General features: G+C 35.8%; 3 protein-coding genes and 1 pseudogene across 4 annotated transcripts; 3 read left to right on the forward strand and 1 right to left on the reverse strand.

The window, feature by feature from the left end:
• Positions 1-291: 291 nt before the first annotated feature.
• On the forward strand, positions 292-1211 carry LOC110755279 (uncharacterized; annotated as a pseudogene).
• A 2740-nt stretch (positions 1212-3951) lies between these two features.
• Positions 3952-5127, forward strand: LOC148294010 (uncharacterized). The gene is made up of 3 exons (XM_088254688.1): positions 3952-4266; positions 4355-4586; positions 4691-5127. The coding sequence occupies exons 1-3, from the start codon at positions 3952-3954 to the stop codon at positions 5125-5127; spliced, it is 984 nt and encodes a 327-aa protein (XP_088110814.1).
• Positions 5128-9587: 4460 nt separating this feature from the next.
• LOC110755273 (histone deacetylase HDT1) lies at positions 9588-12831 on the forward strand. The gene is made up of 10 exons (XM_021956452.2): positions 9588-9746; positions 10494-10564; positions 10683-10888; positions 11278-11297; positions 11392-11439; positions 11528-11682; positions 11970-12038; positions 12153-12237; positions 12342-12474; positions 12564-12831. The coding sequence occupies exons 1-10, from the start codon at positions 9734-9736 to the stop codon at positions 12622-12624; spliced, it is 861 nt and encodes a 286-aa protein (XP_021812144.1). The 5' UTR covers positions 9588-9733; the 3' UTR covers positions 12625-12831.
• Positions 12832-14473: 1642 nt separating this feature from the next.
• On the reverse strand, positions 14474-18048 carry LOC110755271 (splicing factor U2af small subunit B-like). Of its 2 annotated transcripts, none has more exons than XM_021956451.2 (6): positions 17683-18048; positions 16960-17046; positions 16778-16859; positions 16519-16645; positions 16003-16438; positions 14474-15770 (listed from the first exon to the last, which is right to left on the reverse strand). In XM_021956451.2, exons 1-5 carry the CDS (start codon positions 17917-17919, stop codon positions 16033-16035), a joined length of 939 nt encoding a protein of 312 aa, XP_021812143.2. In that variant the 5' UTR covers positions 17920-18048; the 3' UTR covers positions 14474-15770; positions 16003-16032. The 2 variants fall into 2 exon arrangements, with proteins under 2 accessions (XP_021812143.2, XP_021812142.2); XM_021956450.2 differs by having other exon boundaries at positions 14474-14793; positions 17683-18047.
• Between the last annotated feature and the right edge of the window lie 4544 nt (positions 18049-22592).

The raw sequence follows: 22592 nt of genomic DNA on the forward strand, positions 1-22592 counted from the left end.
GGGTATAAAATCAATAAGCGGGCTAGCTTTGGTTTCTCGGTAGTAAGACTTGAGCTCTCGACCCATATTCCATGATAATCTCTCTTTTTCTCTTGTTGGTTTTCTGGTCATTACGATTATACCAGTATGGTTATGATAGTTGTCGGTTACCAACATCCTGAGACCCGAAGCTCTTACCTAACTCTCGGCTTCCCTTGCCTCAAGTTCTTTTGATACCAACGCTTGAGGTAAATTGGTAACAACTGCTCACAATGCTCAAACAATAAATCAAAAAAGTTGTTATTTCCATTTTTGTCCACGAATCATTATTGTATTTACCAACAATGTCTAGTCCAAAAAATACTCACCGAAGGGTCCACGAGGAGAAGAACCGCAGGGGTAGATCGCTCCACAAGAAATCATCATCGTTTCATGGCCAATTTCTAGAATGGAGACGCCGCAACTTCGGAGACCAAAAACGGTGCCATACATGGGGTCGTTCAGGAACAAGGTCGGAACGACGACATCTATGGAGTTAAAGCTGAAATTGACGAAGATCCTCCTCAATGTGACGATCCAGGGGAGCATCGGCGCTGTACAAGTCTTGATGCCGTTGGACTTGACAGTGAAAGATCTTGTGGCCGCTGCCTTACAACAGTACAGAAAGGAAGGTCGCCATCCGATCTTGCCCTTTGTCGATCCCTCGTTGTTCAACCTCCATTACTCACAGTTCAGCTTAGAAAGTAAGCGTTTGATTTGTTATTTGGGCTTATGAAAATGACCAATGTAATTTTACTTTGGATATGTTTGATTAAGGACTCATTTGGTAGTGATGCTTGATAGGTCAATAATAACTTCTCTATAGAATCACCGTAAGTAGTTTTCAGTGATTTTATGGAGAAGCATCGCCGTGTGCTTCTCTCCAAAATCGCTCAAAATCGCTTAAGTGATTATTTGGAGAAGCACGTGTCTCACACAATCACTTTCAAATAGGCCTTAACATGTGTGCTCGGTGGTGATTGATTGTTGTGTTCTTTTATTTGGGGCTAGGTTTGCATAGGGAGGAGAAGTTGATGTCATTAGGATCGAGGAACTTTTTTATGTGCCCAAGCACAAACGCAGTGGACGGTGGCGGCGGTGTGATGATGTTGTCAGTTTCATGTTCCAAACAAGCTGAGAAAGTTTCAAGAACATGGTTTTCGTGGATCAAGTTCATGGATTTCTTGTTGTAATTGGCTTAATTAGTTGCTAAATAAATTAAAATATTATTTTTGTCCTCAAATGACTTTGGCTTTGTACATAATATAGGTTTGTAGTGTAATAAAAGAATATTTTATTTTAGGTTTGTATTAGGGTGCTAATTTTCCCACTCCTATTTTGTTCACTTACACTTCCTTTTGTTTTTAAATACTTTTTACTATAACATACAAGGGAGTGTAAGTGGACAAAAGAGGAGTAAGAAAATCAATTCTTTTTTATTATCAGCACATCAAAAAGGTGAAATAAGCTTAAAATTTTGTTGAGAATGTGTTACCAACCTTCGAACCCAAGACCACTAGGAGTTAGTGCAAGCGCACTTAACCACAAGGGCAGGTTAAAATTTTGAAAAGTGTTCTTTTTAAATATGTGTGTCCCTTGAATGATTGGCATTTCCAATTATTTTAAAAGATTAAGAGCATATTACTAAGTGGGTCACTTTGACTTCCAAAGGCAACGTAGAATTTGACCACAATTTCAGAAAACACTACAATAAATAAGCCTATTAGAAACACTAGGACCACTCCAGTTTGTCTACTACGATTCTTTATTTGTATAAATTTTGTAGAATTCTAGTGTTTCTACAGTTGCCCTTTTTGGCTGATATGCAATAACATGTATGCATGACTTGTAAATTATACCAGGATGGGGTTGACTTACTAGAAAGTTATCGTGTTTTTTCTTACAGAATCTGAAGGGTAATTTTTTTTTTCTTTCCATGTTTGGTACTACTAGAATGGTAGTTAGAAAATATTATTTCTTTTTTCATATTCAGTTTGTGCATGAATTAGAAACAAAATTTGTTTTGTTTTTCATTTATAACCCCACATTAGAAATATGAAAAAAATATATATATATAATTACTGTTGCTTACCTTAATTGGTAATTTAAAGAAGATGTAATTAATTCTTACCTTTGATTTTGGGAAAGAAAAATGAAACCCAGGCTGGATGGAACATTTCCCCTATTTTTTCAGAATGCATGAAACCTTCTCCCGAGCGAGGACTTACTAAATATGAAAAAGAAAATGATTTTTCATCCAAGTTCCTTTTATGGCAAACCAAATGCCACGTAAGATATACCAAACGTGTATAATTAAAATGGTAACAAAGTCTGCTTTCCATATGGGTGGGCCCTATTGCAAAGGTTTCCTCTCTTGGTTTATTATTTTACTTTTAGCTTATAATCACTTGTCTACTTTGGCTTAGTACCCGTTTGGCATTGCTTATTTGGAGTGATAAGTGATTTTAAAAAAAATTTGAGAACCCCAGCCCGTTTGGTAACCTATAATAAAATCACTTATTATTAAAAATTGCTGTGGGAGAAAGCAATAAAGGAAAGCAGCTAATGAGCTGCTTTTAATTTCTGATTATACGATAATCAGATTTGAGGAAGCGCTGGGTTTAATGAAAATTATAACATTCCAAAAATACCCCAATATGATTTCACGCATTCTTTTTCTTCGTGCGTCTTCTCTATCCCAAGCCACAGAGCACGTTCTCCTTCTCTTGCATTCTTCTTCCATTTTTTTTCTTGTTGGATCAATTGAAGCGCATTCCTAAGAAGCCACAAGACTCAAGTAAGGGGCATATTGTGTTTATTTCTTCTCAATTTCATTCTTCCCTCTTTTTCTTTAATTTTTAGGGTTTAAACTATCTTGGTTCTTCTTCACGCCATCTCTTCACAGAGATCACTCATCTCCTTCTCTTCCATACTACCTACGATTTTTTCTGGTTGGATCAATTGAATCGCACTGTTAAGCTACAAGACTCAGGTATATTTCTTTTCAATTTCCTTGTTCCCTCTTTCTATTTGATTTCTAGGGTTTTAACTTTCAATTGTAGCTGTTGTTGGTTTTCTATATTACGTATTGGCATGAGAATGGCATTTTTCTATTTGGGTTTTAGGGCAAGTTCCTATAAACTGGTTGAATTGGTATAGAAAAGGGAAATAGTCAAATAGACTTCGAGGAGGTCATAATTAACTTCTTGGAATTTTCTACTTGGAAACAGGCAAAATAGATTTCGAGGCAAATAGGGTCAACCTCCAAAGCATTATTCCTTGTTCCCGAAGATCACAGTGAACTAGATCAAAAGCAAGCCAACTTTTATGATTACTCAAATTGAACGAATAGCTAGTACACAAGTCTCACAATAGAAGTTTGGCGTAGCACCATGAAGGAAACACATATCTTAAACAACCCAAAGACGGATGTCCTCAACGGCAATGCTATAACCTGTTTGTGTGTGTGTGTATCTGATATTATTGCTCTGGGCTTGATAGTGTAAAGTCAGGTCATATAACCCCTCTCCTTTTGCCTGTTGTCTTGAGATCACAGTGAACTAGATCAAAAACATATTTGTTTTTAATTGAATTTGAGTCATTGTTTTATTTCATATGATCCGTAAATTCATATACAATTATTTGCACATATCATTCATTGAAAGTACGTTTAAGGTGTCCTTCATTGGTGAAGTGTATTATTTTCATTTTGTGAATTTTGTTTCACAGAAAACAATCTACTAGAACAAATCGGTCATATTTAAACACTTTTAGGTTTAACAGGATGGCTAAGGAAATTGATCCTATATGAAAATCGCTTCAATTATGTATTTGCATTAGAGTAGGATAACTCCTTTAGTTTTTTGTTTTCCACCTTTCCCAGCACTGTGTGGAAGCTTAACTATAGAGTTCCTTGTGGATAACTCCTTTAATATGTTTAGGATGGACAAAGATGTATTTATAAGATTGTGTGATGAATTGCAAAAAAATTATGGATTAAAGGGTTCAAGAAGAATGAGTGCTGCTGAGATGTTAGGGATGTTCTTGAACATCTTAGGACATGGTTATGGAAATAGGCAGGCACAGGATCGCTTTCCACATTCTGGTGAGACTGTGAGCAGATATTTTAGTATCTTACTTGATGTTGTATGTCGTTTGGCTGTGGACGTAATTAAACCATTGGAAAATGCGTTTAACAACACTCCAAAGGAAATCCTACAAGATTCTAGATATATGCCTCATTTCAAGGTAACTATTGCATTTACTACTCTTATATATTTGTTTATGTTTTATTATGTTATAATTAATATTATGTTTATCTTTTTATCACTTGTAGGATTGTATTTGTGCTATAGATGGTGTTCATGTGCAAGCCATAGTATCTCCTTCTAATCAAATACCATTTATTGGTAGAAAAGGGATACCTACCCAAAATGTGATGGCTGCATGCAATTTTGACATGCAATTTATATTCGCATGTGCCGGATGGGAAGGCACGGCCCATGACACAAGGATATTTCTATCGGCTTTACGTGATCAAAGTTTGAATTTTCCCAAACCTCCAAATGGTACTATTTCTATCTTTAAAAAAAGTTCATATAATTTATATTTAAGCATTTTACATTGTGAATAATCAATTAAATTTATTTTTCAGGAAAATATTATCTAGTAGATGCGGGATACCCACAAATGAGAGGCTACTTAGGACCATATAAAGGTGAAAGATATCATCTTCCTGATTTTCGTAGGGGTGTTCAACCGATGGGTCATAAAGAGGTATTCAATCATGCACACTCTTCCCTTAGAAGTGTTATTGAACGCACTTTTGGAGTATGGAAAAAGAGATGGAGTATTTTACGAGACATGCCTAGTTATCCTTTTGCAAAACAAGTAAAAATCGTTATTGCAACCATGGCACTTCATAACTATATAAGAAGACATGCCAAACGTGATTGTCATTTTGATGAAAGTGAAGATGACCTAAATGGTATTCAAGGTGAAGAGATTGAGATAGAGGGTGATGCACAACAAGAAGATGGTCCTGCAACACAAGAAATGGAGGCTTTGAGAAATCATATAGCCGCAAGTTTAATGAGTTCCGCTACTTAGAAATGTATATGATTTCTTGTTTATGACTACCTTAATTTTTGTTATGACCATGTTTTTTTACAATATATTTATTTTTAATGGAATATTTATTTATTTTATAATTAAAATAAAATTTAGGGTGTGATGGAAACATATTTAATACAAAAAAAATAATAAATAAAGTGAAAGTGATTTTCCTTTTACCAAACACTTGAACAAAAAAGCCAATTTAACATAATGTCCTTTTTCGTCATTATACACAGCTCACAGCACTTTCACAAAAAAATTTACCAAACACTGAGAAACTGATTATTGGACAAACAGCAATTATAAAAAAAAGTTTACCAAATGCCAAACTGCTTTCTCTCACAGCTAATTTCTCTCACAGCAAATTTGAAAGCGATTATTTTCACAGCACAGCAATGCCAAACTGGCCCTTACAATCAAACCCCTATACCCTATGCAAAATCCTAGCTCTTTATCACTCACACTCTTGCTCAAACCCAATTTAATGGCCCATTGTATTCTATATTATTTAACATAACTCTCAAGTTCCTCTTTATACCTTATAGGGCTTGGGTTACAATACAACTCGAAGTAGGAAACAAAACCCTTTATGTTATTGTTTCTGCCTCTCACATTCAGATTTCGGATGATTTTCTTGCTATCTTTTATAATTTTTTTAGGGTACTTTTATTTTATTAAACATCGTTGTCATTATTAGGAAACTGCAAGTGTGCGAACGAGAAATCTTTGTCATTACGAAGAGTATTCAAATTTCATTTATTAAAATTAGGGCTATGCAACAAAACCAAGCTCGACTGATAAGGTGACACATCCACCGAATTTACCTTGTCGGTGTGCCTTTTTTGTAGATCGCCACCAAGGTAGTGATGCCATCAACTGACTACAATTGACAGGTCGATTCGGTTTCAATGAGAACCTATGTGATTATGGCAATGGAAACGAGCAAATCTAGTCATGAAGGGGCGATGATGCAGGAGGAGAGAGAGAGAGAGAGACACAGAGAGAGAGAGAGAGAGAGAGAGAGAGAGAGAGAGAGAGAGGAAGAAAATGGTGAAGCGACAAGAAGATAGGGAAAATGCTAGGGTTTGTTTAGACATGTGATGGGCGAATTCAGTGTGGGGAATATGGGCTCTCTTTTAAGGCAACCAATAGGATAAAGCCACACAAAAAAGGTTACTTTGAAAAGAAAAAAAAAAGACCGATTCGGTTCAGTTTAATTGGCGAATTTAACCAGTTCAATCCAATTTGACCGTTGAAAATGCCCAATTCTTATTGAAATATAGGAGACCATGGAGACACATGTGCTTGCGCTGATGATGCTTACAACACATTTCGTTTCAAGCCTTCCTTTAATGGCAGGGTTTTGAAGTGGCAAAAAAAAGGGTAAGGTATGTTCTAAATTTCTTTCTTAATTTTTTGTTTTTGATAAAGTATGCTTTGAATTTCTATTGGTTGATCGCTCTCAAAGGGAAATACGTCATAATGGTGATCAATTGTCATTTCAATAACGTTAGCCTTTAGATGTCCACAAACCAATATGCTTTTAAATTCTTATGATTGCATGTAGTGATAGAGCTAGAATTTTTAGATCAGGGATGTGCATGATCCAATTCAATGTGTTCAAATCGACCAATCCAATCTAATCCAATTTTAATCAGTTTCGATAATTTGGCGGATTGGATTGGATTCCTAATTTCCAAAACCGACATTATTGGATCGGATGACGGATTTGATTGTGGGGATCCAATCCAATCTAGTTAGGTTCATGCTTATTTTGCTCATTAGGTAATTGTCATTAAGAAAGTTGTAAGCATTTTAAGCAATTTGATGGAGTTATGTTTAATATATTATAAAATCAAAAATACTTTCTTTAACATTTCATTTATATTTTACATTTACATCTACTAAAATGTTTGATTATATTAAACTTGACGATGTATGTTTCATATTTCATGATTATTTTTTCCAATATGAAAACCGATCATCCAATCCAATCCAATCCAATATTAATTGAATCGGATCAGATTGAATTTAAACCTTTAATGTGATCGAATTGGATTGAAAAAATCATAATCCAATCTATATTGGATCTATGCGAATTGATGAAATTATATTAATTTTGAACCGACGTACACCCTTATATCAAGGGACCAAATTTAAAACTTAGGGTAAATTACTCAAATGGTCCTCAAACTTATACCCGATTTACATTTGGTCCCTCAATTAAATTATTCGTTCAAACAGTCCATCAACTATATATTATTCGCTCCATTGGTCCTATCGTTACATTCTGTCAATATTTCCATTAAATATGAGGGCAAATTGGTCATTTTGTCCATCAACTCTCTCTCTCTCTCTCTCTCTCTCTCTCTCTCTCTCTCTCTCTCCTTCTTCATTGTCGTCGTCTTCTTCTTCTTCTTCCTTTCTTCCTTTCTTCCTTCCTGGCTCTGCTACTCTCACCCGATCTCCCCATCCTCAGCTCCTACCTCCACTGGCCCTACAATACCTCCAACTCCTCTCCATCCATCGCCTTTGTCTCTACGCCCTCCCAATCTGACGGCTGGGTAGCATGGGGCATCAACCCCACCTCCACCAAGATGGTTGGGGCACATATCCTCTTAGCCAATGGTTGCTATTGCTTCTATGAGTTGGGCAATTTGTATTTGCTAAAATTGTCCCATAAATGATCAAATTACTAACATATTTGAACAATTTAGCTTATGATTGTGGATTGTTTTACAACTGGAAGAGAAAGGTGGTGGTCATGGGGGAATGGCAGGAGAAGAAAACCCCCCAGGGGTAGGTTCAGGGGTAAAAAAGAAAAGAGAGGAGGTGGGTTGGGGGATTTGTATGGGAGTGGAGGGTGGTCATGGGGGAATGGGAGGAGAAAACCGCAGAAGGAGGGGGCGAGAGGGGGAGGGGGGGTGAGTTTTGGTTATGTTCTTAGGATTATATATATATTTTTTATCTCCTTTTCTTCAATTTTTTCTAATTTTGTATTTATTTTAACCCTATTTTTATTTGTTAATTATGAAAAGTCATATTTACCCTAAAATTTGGTTAAATCTAACAGAAAATTAGACAATGGGATCAATGGAGTGAATAAATATAGTGTTGATGAACTATTTGAACGAATAGTTTAATTGAGGGACCAAAATGTAAATCGAGTACAAGTTTGAGGACCATTTGAGTAATTTACCCTAAAACTTAATTGTAAATCACTTTATCATCTTATATGAGAGGGCCATCACTCACTAAATTGTGAATTTTTGTTTGTTTGTAAAATCATATATATTTTTTTCCAAGTGTTGTAGGAGTTGTAAGGGATTTTTGGAAAGGAAAGCAGGACCACTTCAGACTTGGCTTTGGCTCCTTCAGTGCACATATTACGATGATGTATCTCCATGCCAAATTTACCTTTTCTTCCTCTTCGGTTTCTTGATGTTTTATTTTTCAGTCAGTTGGCTAGCAGCATCTCCAAGGAGATGTTAAATGCAAAATGTTAAATTTAAATTTGATGACTTATATGGCAATTTGATCATTTGGAAAAATATTAACTCCACTCGAAATGTCAAAGGTCATATTATTTTATTATATTTTCAAAAGCAAATGAGGCTCATATGATGCATAAAGTTTTAAAAAACGGTAAATGATAGTTTTTTTTTTTTTTAAAAACTCTTTTTAAAAACTTTATGCATCATATGGGCCTCCTTTGCTTTTGAAAATATAATAAAATAGTATAACCTTTGGCATTTCGAGAGTAAATGATAGTTTATGACCTAAAAATTAAAAAAAAGTAAATGATAGTGGGGTCCATGACTAAAAAAATATTTGACATCAAGCTTTCTGATATGTTATTTTTGACACATCTCTTTCAACATTCAAATCCACATAGGATTTAACCAAGGTGGTTGGTGTGAGTGGTTCGGCACTCTCATTCCTTAAGAGAGGTCAGGGGTTCGATCCCTGCTCTCGTATGGAGTCACCACTTTGGCCAACACTTTACCCCTTACGGGCCGACCCAGTGTGAGTGGGGATTAGTCTGGGTTGTGGTTAAGGCTTAAAGGTGCCACCCATAGTTGGAGCCCATTCAGGACCACCTCGTGGTTTAGACAAAAAAAAAAAAAAAATCCACATAGGATTTGACTACTCAATTGGAGCAACTTTAACCTTCAATTTTTAACATTTTATGTCCATATGGCAATTTGACATATCGATTGGAGACGCTTTAAGTTATTTTTTCAGCCAGTCAGATGCAATAAAAGATTACATTTTACTTGAATGCTGGGTGTGATGATCAAATTGTTAAATGCAAATAGCTTTCATAAAAATTTACTGCATTTAAGAAGCCCATGCTCCCACATTTCGACTTTTGAATCCAAAGCCCAGGCCCAACTAAAGAATGAAATGCGAACAAGTCTGAAAAACCCTAGCAGAAAACCTGGCGGCAATTCGCTTATAAAAAGCCCCCTAAACCCTCTGACCATCGCCTCTTTACATCGCGCTCTCTCAAATCAAAACCCTAGCCCAAAAACCCTAGCCCCTGCTCTCTCTCTCTCTCTTTCTCCCTGTTTCTTGCTCGCTCAATCGCTCTGCTTCAATGGAATTTTGGGGTAAGCGTCTCTGCCCTTATCTACTCCTATTCTTCTTTTATTCCTTTTCTCACTGTTTAGCGTTTCTCAGTGTTTGTCCTTTACTCACTGTTTACGTTCTCAGTGTTTAGCTGAAAACAGTGCTTTTGTTCGTTTTTGATATTCTGTGTTTAAGGCTTAACTTGGTGCAATGTCTTGTGATAATTGTTTTACTGTTGTGTTTTCATGTTTTGCATTTTATTTCTGATAATTTCTTCAACGTGCTTCTGTACGCTAGAGGTTATGGTTGTGAGTAAGCTTGTCTCGGATGGGTCTGAAATTGTTTGTGTGGTTTCTGTGTATAAACTGGTTAAATCATAAGTTTTGGACTTGATGATTTTCAATCAGTGACTTCTTATAGTTTTGGTTTTATGGTTTTGCTGATGAAAAATTATTGTTTCTGAGCCAGTCTCATTTTGTACATGAATTCTAGGCTTTAATCGTGTTGAATTTGCAAACAATTTCTCTGTAACATGTGCCTTACAGGTGCCAGTTCCCCAAAAACCATACGCTTGATGATCTGAACCCCACTTTTCTTTTCTTCTATTTTATTAGAACCCTTTGACGATTTTTGTTATTAGTCTTCTTCTCGCCAAGTCGTAGTCGTGTTATGTGATGTGGATGGATATTTTTGCATGCAGCTGGTTTAGTCTTTATATGCAATCATCCTTCCTGTTTTGTTCTTGATGTTTCTGTACTCTTTATAATAATTACGTTTGTTTATTTTAGGTGTTGAAGTGAAGGCTGGAGAGCCAGTAAAATATGTGCCTGTTGATGGCAAAGTTGTGCACCTGTCACAGGTAGTGTTTCTTTTCTAAACTAGTTCTCTTTGTTGGATTCGTCTACAAATATTTCTTTGATATCACTGTGCGTGTCAGTGCCTTGTTTTAAGATGTTTTAACGTTTCTTTTTCTCTAGGCTTGTTTGGGCGAGACAAAGAAGGGAGTTGATCAGGGTGTCATCTCTGTGAAGATCGATGACAAGAAGTTTGTTTTGGGAACTCTTTCATCTGATAAATTCCCTCATTTGTTCCTTGACTTGGTTTTTGAGAAAGAGTTTGAGCTCTCGCACAACTTGAAAAATGGAAGTGTCCACTTTTGTGGTTATCAGACCTTGATTGGAGAATATCCTTTTGATAATTGTGTTGTATGTTGAATTGATTGTTTGAGCATGACATTTTATGTTTTTCTTTATGAACGAGCTACTTTGTATATTTGCCCTGGAGTCTGCAGGGAAAGTTATTTTTCTGTTTTCTTGTATCATTTCTTAAAAAAATGTTAATCAGTAACTTCGAGCAGTTTATGGTGTTTGAGCAGAAGTATTGATTATTTTTGGAAAATAATTCGTCCATAATAATTATATTTTAAAATGAAATTTTTGTATACAGGGCTTGATTTTGTATTGAAATTAAAATATTGAATGTTGATGATTTGATGTTTTAGCATTGATGAATTGTGATATTTTGTATTTATTCATTGCTTCCTTGACTACTTGATGTGTTCTTTGCTGCCACGGACGAGGAGGGTGATTCAGGTAAATGCAATGCCATTTTCTTTTTTTGTGTTGACATGATTATAAATTTATTATATGTCCTTAGCTAATCGGTTACCATTTTCTGCTTATGTAGAATTTGATTCCTCAGATGAGGATGTCCCGATGGAAATCACACCGAATGGTAAATGTTTGACATGGATCTTCCAATTTGTCATGTGGTTTCTGTCGATCTTATTTATTCTTATCACTTGTTCATAAACTGTGCACAGGAATACCAGCTCCTTCCAAGACTAACACTGTGAAACCTGAAGCTTCTGAAAAGCAAAAAGTTAAGATTGATGAGCCAAGTAATGATGATGATGATGGTTCTGATGATTCAAGTTCTGAGGATGGTTTGGGTGGTTTTGAAGATTCATCAGATGAGGTATGGTCACAGATTCATATACAGATTTTGCATCCATGATTCATTCATATACAGATTTTGCACCGATTGCATACAGTGCTTGGCCTTGAATAAAGGCTTGTTGTGTCACTAAAGTGCTTTTGTTTTACCCAACTATGAAGATACGTTTTCATGTGTTGATTTGAAGTTGTTTGTTGTCTGAGCTTATTGGTCAAAATATATTCTTGATTGGCTTAGCTTGTAATGCCCTCTATAGTAGTAGTATGCAACTGCTTAATCACTTTGGTAATTTGTATTTCTGATTGTAGGATGATGATAGTGATGAGGATGATGATGCTACTGATGAGGATGATGAGGAGACACCTACTCCTAAGAAGGTAATGAAATGGTTTTGTGGTTCTCACAGTTTGCCTGATCTTCTTTTGAAATTATCGACCTTGATTATTTTTGCGAGTTCGGTTGTTCATGTTTGTTGATTGTTTATTTTGAAGGCTTCCAAGAAAAGACCCAATGAATCTGCTTCTAAAACTCCAGTCCCTGCTAAAAAAGCCAAGCAAGTAACTCCTCAGAAGACTGGTACTCTCTCTCTCACTCTCTCTCACTCTCTCAATAATACCCAAATAGTCATAGTGTATTTCGGTGTTACCTGTAATGGCTAACTTTTTTACGAATTTTTACAGATGGAAAGAAGGCTGCGCACACTGCCACCCCACACCCTGCAAAGAAGGGTGGAAAGACTCCTGCTACAGGTGACAAGCCCAAGCCACAAACACCAAAGTCTGGTGGCGAGCACTCATGCAAACCTTGCAGCAAGTATGTTAAGCATACCATTTTGTTGTTTTCTGCGTGTAGTATTTGTGTTCTGTAGCTGGTTTTTATGCTTGTCATCTTGCTGTTTGCAGGTCGTTTAATTCTGATGGTGCGCTTCAGTCACACAACAAGGCCAAGCACAGTGCCAAGTAGAAGGACGTGCAGGATCGTGGCATGCTTATGATATATTGTAGTTATTTTTGGTCATTGAGAGTACAGAGGGTGATATGTTAAGGTTATGGTGGTAGCAACGGTTGTCCTCTGGTTTTGAGTTATCGGCTTGTCTTTTAGAGTTGTTATTTCACAGTTAACTGAACCTATATTTTACTTTTCTATTTGGATATTGCTTATTAAACTTAATTAGGTGCGATATGTTTAAATCTCATAGTCTTTTTTAAGTTGAAGTGCTCTACTTTTAGCCCTTCTTACAAAATGAGAGAATGCTCTTTGACCTTTCAATTGTCCTATATAGAAATTGGATCGATTTTCCAGGGTTTATAAAACTGTGTTTATGTCCTATTGGAATAGCTATTGATTTTTCAGTGTTAATGGAGACTGAGGGTTAAAAGGACTGCTAATAGAACTTTTGGTAGAAAAATGTGAAGGCGTTTACGCTGGGTGCTTGAATTACTGCTAAAAAGCACGTGAATTTTTAACGAAAGTCTGGGTTGCCACCTCTTGATCCGATCCCTGGAAAAATCTGGGTCTCATATTTAGAAGAGTTTTCCATGGATTGCTGGGGAGGAGACGAGTTTCAAGGCTGATGGGAAACCCTGAACTTGACATCTTTAAACCTTAGATTCCGCTGGATGAGTCGTCCGAATTTCCTAGCTGCAAATTCAGTTAGGACTTCAGATGTTGCATCTTGCCAGATGTAAAGCTCAGAGCCGTTGATTTCGAATTTTGTGATCGTATTGTGCATTTGGAGCTTGTAAAGCAATTTGCTTCACATCCAACTTGCAGCCCAGGTTCAATGTGCACACTATTCTCTGAATAGTTTGAGAGCTATAACAGAGGCACAAGTTTCGGTCTCCTCCAATCTCTTCTCGTCAAAAAAAATAACTGAATAAGAAATTCAAGTATCATATTCATTGCTTTTTGAAATGCTTCGGAAACAATAAGTTCAAAAAATATGATGTCGGAAGGGTTTTGTAACTCAAGTGGTTAAGAGCATTTTTTATATTTAATTCCCCTCCTTCCAATATGGCTTGTATTTTAAAAAAAGAAACGAACCTCAGTCGCGGGTTATGGGCCTGGTGTAATAAGAAGCAAGTGGTGCATACTCAGAAACAAGTATAGGCCTTACTTCTACCTCATTTCCTTGCAAACCAAAATTGAAATTTCAAATAATTTTTTTTTAATGTTTATAAGTCTCTTGTTTCAAAACGAGTATGATTCTGAAGATTTTCTTTGAGATTTAATGGCTCAAAACCAGGTCCAAAGTAGGCTAGAAAATTTGGAAATTTCTGGGTCGTTCATTTCCAGTTTCATACCCACGCTTTGAGCCTCGATTCCTCCGTGTGTGGTGGGTGTTTGTGAAATCTTTTTTTCGGGTGGATCGTTGGTTTTGTGGGTGTAAAAGTAGCTTTAAATTTACAAACAGAATCATTAAAATCTGGAATTTGGAACTATAAATTTACCAAAACCTGCTGCACCCAAAATCCATACACAACAATAGCCATAAGATTAAATTGCAAAACTTGGGATAGATTCCATGTTGACTTGTGAAGAAAAGGAAAATAAAGTCGGAGTCCTAAAGGTCTATGCTGTCCCTCCAAACAAGAAACCCATCGCTGCATAGAAATTAAAGTTTCAAGATTTATGCATCAGATATTTCCATGACAGTGGCAAAACCCGATAATCCAAATGTAAGAAGTTCACCTATACCATTTATAAAGTTCTTAGAAACAACCCACCCTGATATAACATTTAGGCATAACATTTAACACATTCCTCTTTCATGCCCAGGATTGATAAACCAGCAGTAACAAATGGCTCGACATTAAGTTCACAGATGATTTTAAGAATTGTCAATAACTTAAACAGAAGGAATAACATCATATCCAGTCAAGATTTTAATGCTTGTACAATTCCAAATATGACAATACAACTGGTCCAACAACAAAAGATTTTGGATGCCACACTAAACCTGCATTATGATTAGCCTACTACAATCGACCAACAGCAATGACCTACCAACAGTAATAACCTACATCAGTCGTTTGAGTGATGGAATAGGAATATACTTTCACACTTCTGAATTGAAACCTGAAATATCGTATAACCCCATTCTCCTGAATCCTGATACACTGCACCAGCAACCTGTACACAAATTCCATTGTAAGCTGCAATGAAAATAAATAGGATCGGACCTTAGAAGCAGGGATACCTGAACCTGCAAAACTTGTAAAGAATGTAAGATCGTGACTTTTACTAATTGAAACAAAAAAATAATGCTAAAAGGGGAGAAGAAAACAAAACCCAAGACAGAACCATGATATTCGATCGTTCACTACTCTTGATTCGTGGTGGTCACAGAACTTCTGACTGTAAATCATGAATGCATGCAAAACAAGCAAACAAATTTCACACAGATGCAAAGTATCAACTGGGGATTGGCTTCCATGAAACTAAATAAGAACAAAAAATAAAAACCATTGTCGTCTTGATTGAACAAGAAAGATAGAAAGAGAGATGTTATAGTCAGCTGAAATCATCCCCTACGGCCCCAGCCAAAAATTCTTATTGAGGAGCTGGCTTTGTGATGACAGTTAGATGTGAGAACATTTGTGCTTATTTTAGACACAAGCACAAGATAAGTAATTAACGAGAAGTTATTTTATTTAGTTCCGGAATTTTTGGAAGCTAAGTACTTAATCAAATTAAGTTTTAACAATTTGGGGTCTAATTATTCAAGCCTCCTACTACACTATGGTATTTACACATTTTATTGCCTAGGGGAAGATTGGTGTTGTAATTGAGAATATTAACTAGACTTTAATTGTTCTCCTAACTCTAGATTTTCTCCCTATCCTCAATATTTCTTTCCTTTGCCTCACTTTGTCATTGCTTATCTAAGTTGAATAATCAATAGCTTTGTACAAAGGACGAAGTCCAAAATGATGAAGGGAGTTGTTTGAAGAGACTGGTTGAAGCGAAGAGTACAGAACTAGGGCAGCAGGGGAAGGGTTTACAGAGACATATCATACAGAAAGCACACAGTCACACAATATGTATGAGATTAAAAATTGTAAAGGCATTTCAATTGCATATCACAGAAGTGTGAACCTGCACACCACCTGCACAGTGGAAAATGTGCTGTAAGCTATATTTATTGAAAAAATGGTTTTTGTTGAAATATAAATTTCTTTCGTGATTGAGCACGTATACTATATTGATATGCGTGTGTGAGGTATGAAAGCGTATGGAAGCGTTTGTGTGTGTATAAACAGAGACAGATACAGAGAGAGACAGAGAGGCGGTGGGGGGGAAGGAAACCACATAAATGCTTTTAAATATCAGTATTCATACCCTCCTTTCTCTGCAGGTTGCTATTGCTCCTCACCATTTGTACTGATTTTCCATTTGTGCATGCTCATAATTGCTAGAATTTTCATTTTGTTCTCTTTCCCTGTTCCACTGCTCAATCTTGGCCCGTCTCTCCTCACTGCCTTCTCTAACTGGACTACGGTTTCTTCTCCTTCCAGGGCTTCTGCTTCTACTGCGCCCTCTCCTTCCATCAGGGCTTCTGCTTCTACTGTGTCCTCTCCTTCCACCAGGGCTAACGGTCTTGTTCCTTCGGCTCCAGCTTTCAGGATAGCGATCCTCATCATCATACCTTCTGCTATGACCACGGCTCCCATGAGAGCGCTCTTCATAGCTACGATGCCTGTAAGGGCTTCGACTCCTGCTTCGACTGTGGCTATGCCTTCTCCGATAGCTCCCAAATAACTCACGCCTCAATTCCCTGACATTGTAACAAAGAGTGAGTTAAATTAATGCATCAGTGCGTTCTGCAATAAGAAATTTTTTTCAAGCAAAGCATACCTGCTGATCCTTTTCAAGTGCATAAAATTGCAGTATCCACCACGGTTGCATGTATTCTCCTCATACTGCCTGCAGGTGGCTTCACGGAAGTCTGTCACTGGTGAAAAGTCAACAATGATAGGACGACCTGCAAGTTATTTACCAAGAGATATAAGTTCCAAATATTACATATTGTAGGCCTTAAAAGCAATATAAACCATAACTAGCAGACACTTAGGCATCAAATTCTGAAGTTCAAAGATACGGTGTAGAAACTAACCAGCATAAAATCTTCCACTTAGGTTCCGAAGTGCATTTGAAGCATGTTCCTCCTCCCTAAACTGAACGTACACATTGCCCACCTGCCCAAATGGATAAGTTTTGCAGTAGTATCAATAATTTTTATGATGAGAAAATTGGAAAGCAGAGAAAGAGCTTATCTTTCTGTCGAATAAAACATACCATGTGGTCGGCTAGGTTGTCACAGACATTCAGACTTTCAATATCACCGTACTTACTCAGCTCTTGAAACAGATCCTCATAAAATTCCTGCAATTTCCAAAAAGTAAACAATGTAATTGTAGGAAATATGCAAGCGTATGTACTTACATTTATACACATATACAGAACAGAAAAGGATTGCACAGACACTAAGGTTTTCAACTATTTCACAGATGTAATATAAAGCATTTAGGTTTCAAGATGGAAAAAAGATCATATAATAAATAAACAAAAGTTTATTTTGCATCCCACTGCTCTGTATTTATATTTGAAGACCCTATACTCGAGATTGAGTTTACTTACATCTTCCTTTAATCTTCCTTTTATTCTTCTCTATTCCCCATTACAACCACTAGCAAAAGATCAAATCTTCTTCTTTAAATTAAAAAATAAAAACATTTCATGCATCAATATTTGAAAGATGTACTTTTTAAACACATTAATTCTGAATTTCACACAGGGAAAGTCGGAAAGAGTCCAATACACATAATAAAATCCTCTAATTCATAGAAATAGCACACAACAAATCCAAAACACAACATTCCGAACAAAAACAGCGCAAAATGCAAATGGGTTTTTGTTAAATCATGGGTTGCTTTCCTCTATAACAAAAAACAAACATCAAATAAAAACAAAAATGGCAAATGGGTTTTCAATTTTGAATATGAAGAAGGGCGAGCAGACCTCAAAGTGTCTTTGGATCTGGCGGGGGTCGATGGGCTGGCCCTGAGCGTCGACGCCGGGAGTGATCATATCGGGCCTCTGGTACATGTTGGAGAGCAAGAGGGTTGGGCTGACGCTGGGCTTGGTGTGGAGTCTGGAGCAGCGATCTCCATGCCTGCACGCCCCTATCTTAAAGTAGAAAGGGCAATTCACCCTGTCCTTCTCTGTCCCAAATATGGAAGCCAAATGCTCTGCCATTGCTCTCCTTCTCTCTGAACAGAACAGACTTCGCTTCTGTTGTGTTTGTGAATCGATGGGGGAAAGGGGGAATGGGAAAAGCCTCAAACAGTGTAAAATGTGGAGGTGGGTCTGTAAATATATGCGGACGAAGGGGTTTGTTGTTTTGGTGCTGAGCCATAGAGGGTAATTGTGGTCCTTGTTCGAGAGGGTTCCTTGGACGCGTGCATGATAAAAAAATCATTCACACAAGAAAAAATGTTAAAATAGTCCAACTCCTTCAAAATTGGACATACCCATTCAGTACAGTGATGTCACTGTTGGACAGTGACCCGAGAGTTGTTCAATGTCACTTTTAGTGAGTAACTTAAGAGTTTATTTCATGTCACTATACTAGACTGGTTTGTCCAATGTTTGAGGGACTGGACAATTTTGTCTTGATAACCTCATATTGTCCTTATATAGTAAAGCCCTTATATTATATGTAAGGCCATCTCCAGCCATGGGCTATATCCCAAAGAGTGCTGCTAAACGAATCCTAAAATTAACTGAGTACACCCTATGATCTAAGTATACCATAATATTTAAATTAAAATGTAAAATTAACTAAGTTTACCCTATTTAACTACCAAAAATACCCCCATTACATCCTAATACACCATTATAAAAACTTAAAACAGCTTTGTTTGTATATATATATATATATATATATATATATATATACTCAAATCTTCTTTTTGTATGCATTGGTGCAGAATGGTGTAGTCCTGAATATGAGGAAACTGGAAAAAAAACTTGTTCTGAAGGCTATTGAAGAATCGGGCATAACAGATGATGAAGCCAAACTCAGTGATACAGTGATCTGCTTGATCACAAGGTTTGCCTATCCAATGTTTATTTAGTATATATATATATATATATATATATATATATATATATACTCAAATCTTCAATTAAATGGTATCTATTGATCTTGGCTTCACCTTTACATTATTATTTTTAATCATATTACTTGTTTGGTGCCAGATCAATTCAAGCTCCAGATTTAAAGTTGAGAACAAGCATGAGCATGTTCATTTGGTGGCCAAGGATTGAAATACAGTGTGAAGGGGAGTAATTGGGAATCACACCGTAGTGTCGCCTTTAAATTTGCAGCCTTGTTGGCCTTGGTTGGCTGGAACCTCATTCAAATTCAGAATCAAATGCAGATGGTTGGCTGGAACCTTTTTTTGTATGCGGAGTCACAAGCCCAAGACTCATATTTTTTCTTCTGTTTTGAAAACTTTTCAGAAGAAAAATCATCATTGTCATTAATTCTGCAATTCTATATGAATCAGACAGACATTGTGATGCTTGTCTCATAGTACAAGATCCATTCCTAATCATTCATTTATTATTATTATTGAGGTTACAAACAAACCCCCAAAAAAAAGTCCAATTTGGATGAATATGGTGAGTATGGTGTATTTTTTTTATTTTTTTAGAGTAGGGTGTATTTATTAAAATTACATTTGTTTCACAATTCAATATATCTTTTTTGGTCATTTTATATAAGAGTAAATTAGTAATTCAAGAAATAGTTTGGTAGTAGGGTGTACTCAGTTAATTTTAGGGTTCGTTTAGCAGCACTCTATCCCAAATATAGCTCTAAAATAATGCAAAATCTATCTCCAGTCATGGGCTAAACAAAATTTTGGCCAAATTTGGAGGACTACATTCGGCCCTTTAGCCCTCCAATCGGGCCACATGTAGCCCAACTTTTTCCTAGGCCAAATTTTTTGTGGACCCCATGCATAAAGCATGCTGACATCGTCATAGCTGAATATATATATATATATATATATATATATATATATATATATATATATATATATATATATAAAGCCTTTTTAAATGTTTCAAATCGTGTTGTTTAAGAAAAAGGTATAAAAAAATTATTGGTGATGACCGTTGGAGGTTAGACTATTGAAATCCATCCTTTTTTAAAAAATTTATTTTATAAATGTGGTCACCTTTTTGAATGTTTTCAATTCATGTTATTTAAGAAAAAATTATTGGTCATGACCGTTGGAGGTCAGACCATTGAAACCGATCCTCTTTTTTTTTTTAAATAAAAAAAATTTAAAATTTGGTCACCTTTTTAAATGTTTTCAAGTGTTGTTTAAAAAAAATTATAAAAATTTTGTTCTTATCAACGTATACGTGTCATATATGGAATATTGTCTCTAAATAGTAGTTTAATTAAATTAAACAATATATAGTTGTGGAATGTATGAGTGTTGTACTATAGTTTTTCTCAAAATAATAAAATATGAAGGATCCAAAAATATAGCCCTGCATGGCTGGAGATGGAAAAATTTAGCTCTGCACTATTCTTTAAAAAATTAATATTTTGAAGGGCTAAATTTTTAACCATAGACTACATTTAGCCCTATGACTGGAGATGACCTAAGGTTCTTCTAAGAGCACTTCCACCACAAGGGGTTAGCCCAGGCAGGAGGAGATGGCCTAAATTTTTAACCCTAGACTACAAGAATATTTGGATGTAGCAAAGTTAGAGGATGTGGCTATAAAATTCTTTGGGAAGTACCTGAATATCAACTGAATAAATAATCTTTTCGAGTTTGAGTAAATGAATCCAAATTATATAATCGTGCAACATGAGTTAAGAATGATAGAGGAAGAAACTTAGACGCAAGGATGACGATAAAAAGTTAATTATGTCATTATGTGTGCTAAATCGCACGTAGGCATCCATAGCCAGAATATTATGACATTGTTATTGGTAGTATTAAACTAAAAGATGATAATTGAAAGCTTCACTTTCTAGCATGCATATTCAAACTTTCGTAAAATTTACATCCAAATTCCATTCTTTCACTTAGGTTCATCAAAACATGGTGCTCAATTGATTGCAAAGATAGTTGCGCCTGTGCAAAAAAGTAAAAAAAATGTGTACATTAAATATTTTAATCAAAAGGGAAGTTAAAATTTTGGTGCAACAAGCTTCCCAAAAGTAGTAAAATTAATTGAGCCCTAACCCATTTTCTGCTCAAGAGTTCCAACAGAGTATTCAATTCTTTGAGAATTCTCTTCTCTTAATTGAATAATCATCGAACCATGTTTTTCGAAACTACTTATATCATTTACCGTCGCTTCATCTTTCACCTTGGCGAATTATGCACAACTATTTGAAATAAAAGTAATTCGAGCCAAAATATTATGATGTTGATGGCATGTTATACGACCAAGTACATCCATAGATAAGATAATTTTCTAGGTTGTGGTTATTGTTGTTGTGTTATGGTACAAGAGGGGATCTTATATTTATATAAGCTCAAATACCTTGAGGTTTTTGCCCATCAAGGATTCTAAAGATATTCTCGTAGTCGTAAGATGAAACCTCTTACCCCAAATAAATGGGTCCCCATACTCGTACCCGAAGGTTTCACTATACTTTCCTTGAACCAACTGTTATTGTTCGGGTCAATTGGCTCCCTTGGAGTATAAAATTTTTGTTCAGTAGAGCTTCCGCACTGGAGAAGGAATTAGTAACTTAAATAAATAATGAGAAACAATTAATTAATAAAGACAAAGAAATAAAGATTAATCACTTACAATCACTGTAAATTGGCCACCATCAAGTATATTAACATTAACCACATGCGTACGCCTCAACATTTGTGAGTAAAAAAAAAATCAATTGTCAAATAAAAACAAACATTATAGGCCACAATAATTCAAACAAGCATTATACTTGGTTAAGGCTCCTCATAATTAATTAACTTTATAAGAAAACACTTTTGCCAAAAGGGCTAAAGGTACACCACACCCTTAAACTTTAAAAAGACTGAGATTTATGCACAATTATTTGAAATAAAAGTAATTCGAGTCAAAATATTACAATGTTGATGACATGTTATACGACCAAGTACATCCCTAGATATGATAATCTTCTAGGTTGTGGTTATTGTTGTTGTGTTACGGCACAAGAGGGGATCTTATATATATATATATATATATATATATATATATACATATCTAAGCTCAAATACCTTGAAGTTTTTGCCCATAAAGGATTCTAAAGATATTCATGTAGTCGTAAGATGAAACCTCTTACCTTGAATAAATGGGTCCCTAAGCTCGCACCCGAAGGTTCCACTATACTTAATCTATACCTCAAGCTCGCACTCGAAGGTTTTACTATACTTCCCTTGAACCAACTGCTTTTGTTTCGGTCAATTGGCTTCCCCGGAGTATAAAATTTTTGTTCAGTCGAGCTTCCGCGCTGGAAAAGGAATTAGTAACTTAAAATAAATAAATAGAAATATTTAATTAATAAAGACAAAGAAATAAAAATCAATCACATACAATCACTGTAAATTGGCCACATCAAGTGTATTAACATTAACCATTTGCGTATGCCTCAGCATTTGCAAGTAAAAGAAAAAAATCAATTGTCAAATAAAAACAAACATTATATGCCATAATAATTCAAGCAAGCATTATACATGTTAAGGTTCCTTATAATTAATTAGCTTTATAAGAAAACACTTTTACCAAAAGGGCTAAAAGTACACCACACTCTTAAACTTTAAAAAGACTTAGATTTATGCACAACTGTTTGAAATAAAAGTAATTCGAGCCAAAATATTACGATGTTGATGGCATGTTGTACGACCAAGTACATCCCT

The sequence above is a fragment of the Prunus avium genome, chromosome 6 (assembly GCF_965620075.1).
Source record: "Prunus avium chromosome 6, drPruAviu1.hap1.1, whole genome shotgun sequence".
NCBI classification, from domain to species: domain Eukaryota; kingdom Viridiplantae; phylum Streptophyta; class Magnoliopsida; order Rosales; family Rosaceae; genus Prunus; species Prunus avium.

Bases quoted from the DNA above. Each gene is read 5' to 3' on its own strand.
- LOC148294010 (XM_088254688.1), top strand. From the start codon at position 3,952: ATGTTTAGGATGGACAAAGATGTATTTATAAGATTGTGTGATGAATTG. The intron at 4,267-4,354 runs GTAACTATTGCA...TATCACTTGTAG, and splicing joins GATATATGCCTCATTTCAAG to GATTGTATTTGTGCTATAGA. The intron at 4,587-4,690 runs GTACTATTTCTA...ATTATCTAGTAG, and splicing joins TTTTCCCAAACCTCCAAATG to ATGCGGGATACCCACAAATG.
- LOC110755273 (XM_021956452.2), top strand. The intron at 12,238-12,341 runs GTACTCTCTCTC...GAATTTTTACAG, and splicing joins AGTAACTCCTCAGAAGACTG to ATGGAAAGAAGGCTGCGCAC. The intron at 12,475-12,563 runs GTATGTTAAGCA...TGCTGTTTGCAG, and splicing joins TCATGCAAACCTTGCAGCAA to GTCGTTTAATTCTGATGGTG.
- LOC110755271 (XM_021956451.2), bottom strand. From the start codon at position 17,919: ATGGCAGAGCATTTGGCTTCCATATTTGGGACAGAGAAGGACAGGGTG. The intron at 17,047-17,682 runs GTCTGCTCGCCC...TGGAAATTGCAG, and splicing joins AGATCCAAAGACACTTTGAG to GAATTTTATGAGGATCTGTT. The intron at 16,439-16,518 runs GTATGCTTTGCT...TTACAATGTCAG, and splicing joins CACTTGAAAAGGATCAGCAG to GGAATTGAGGCGTGAGTTAT.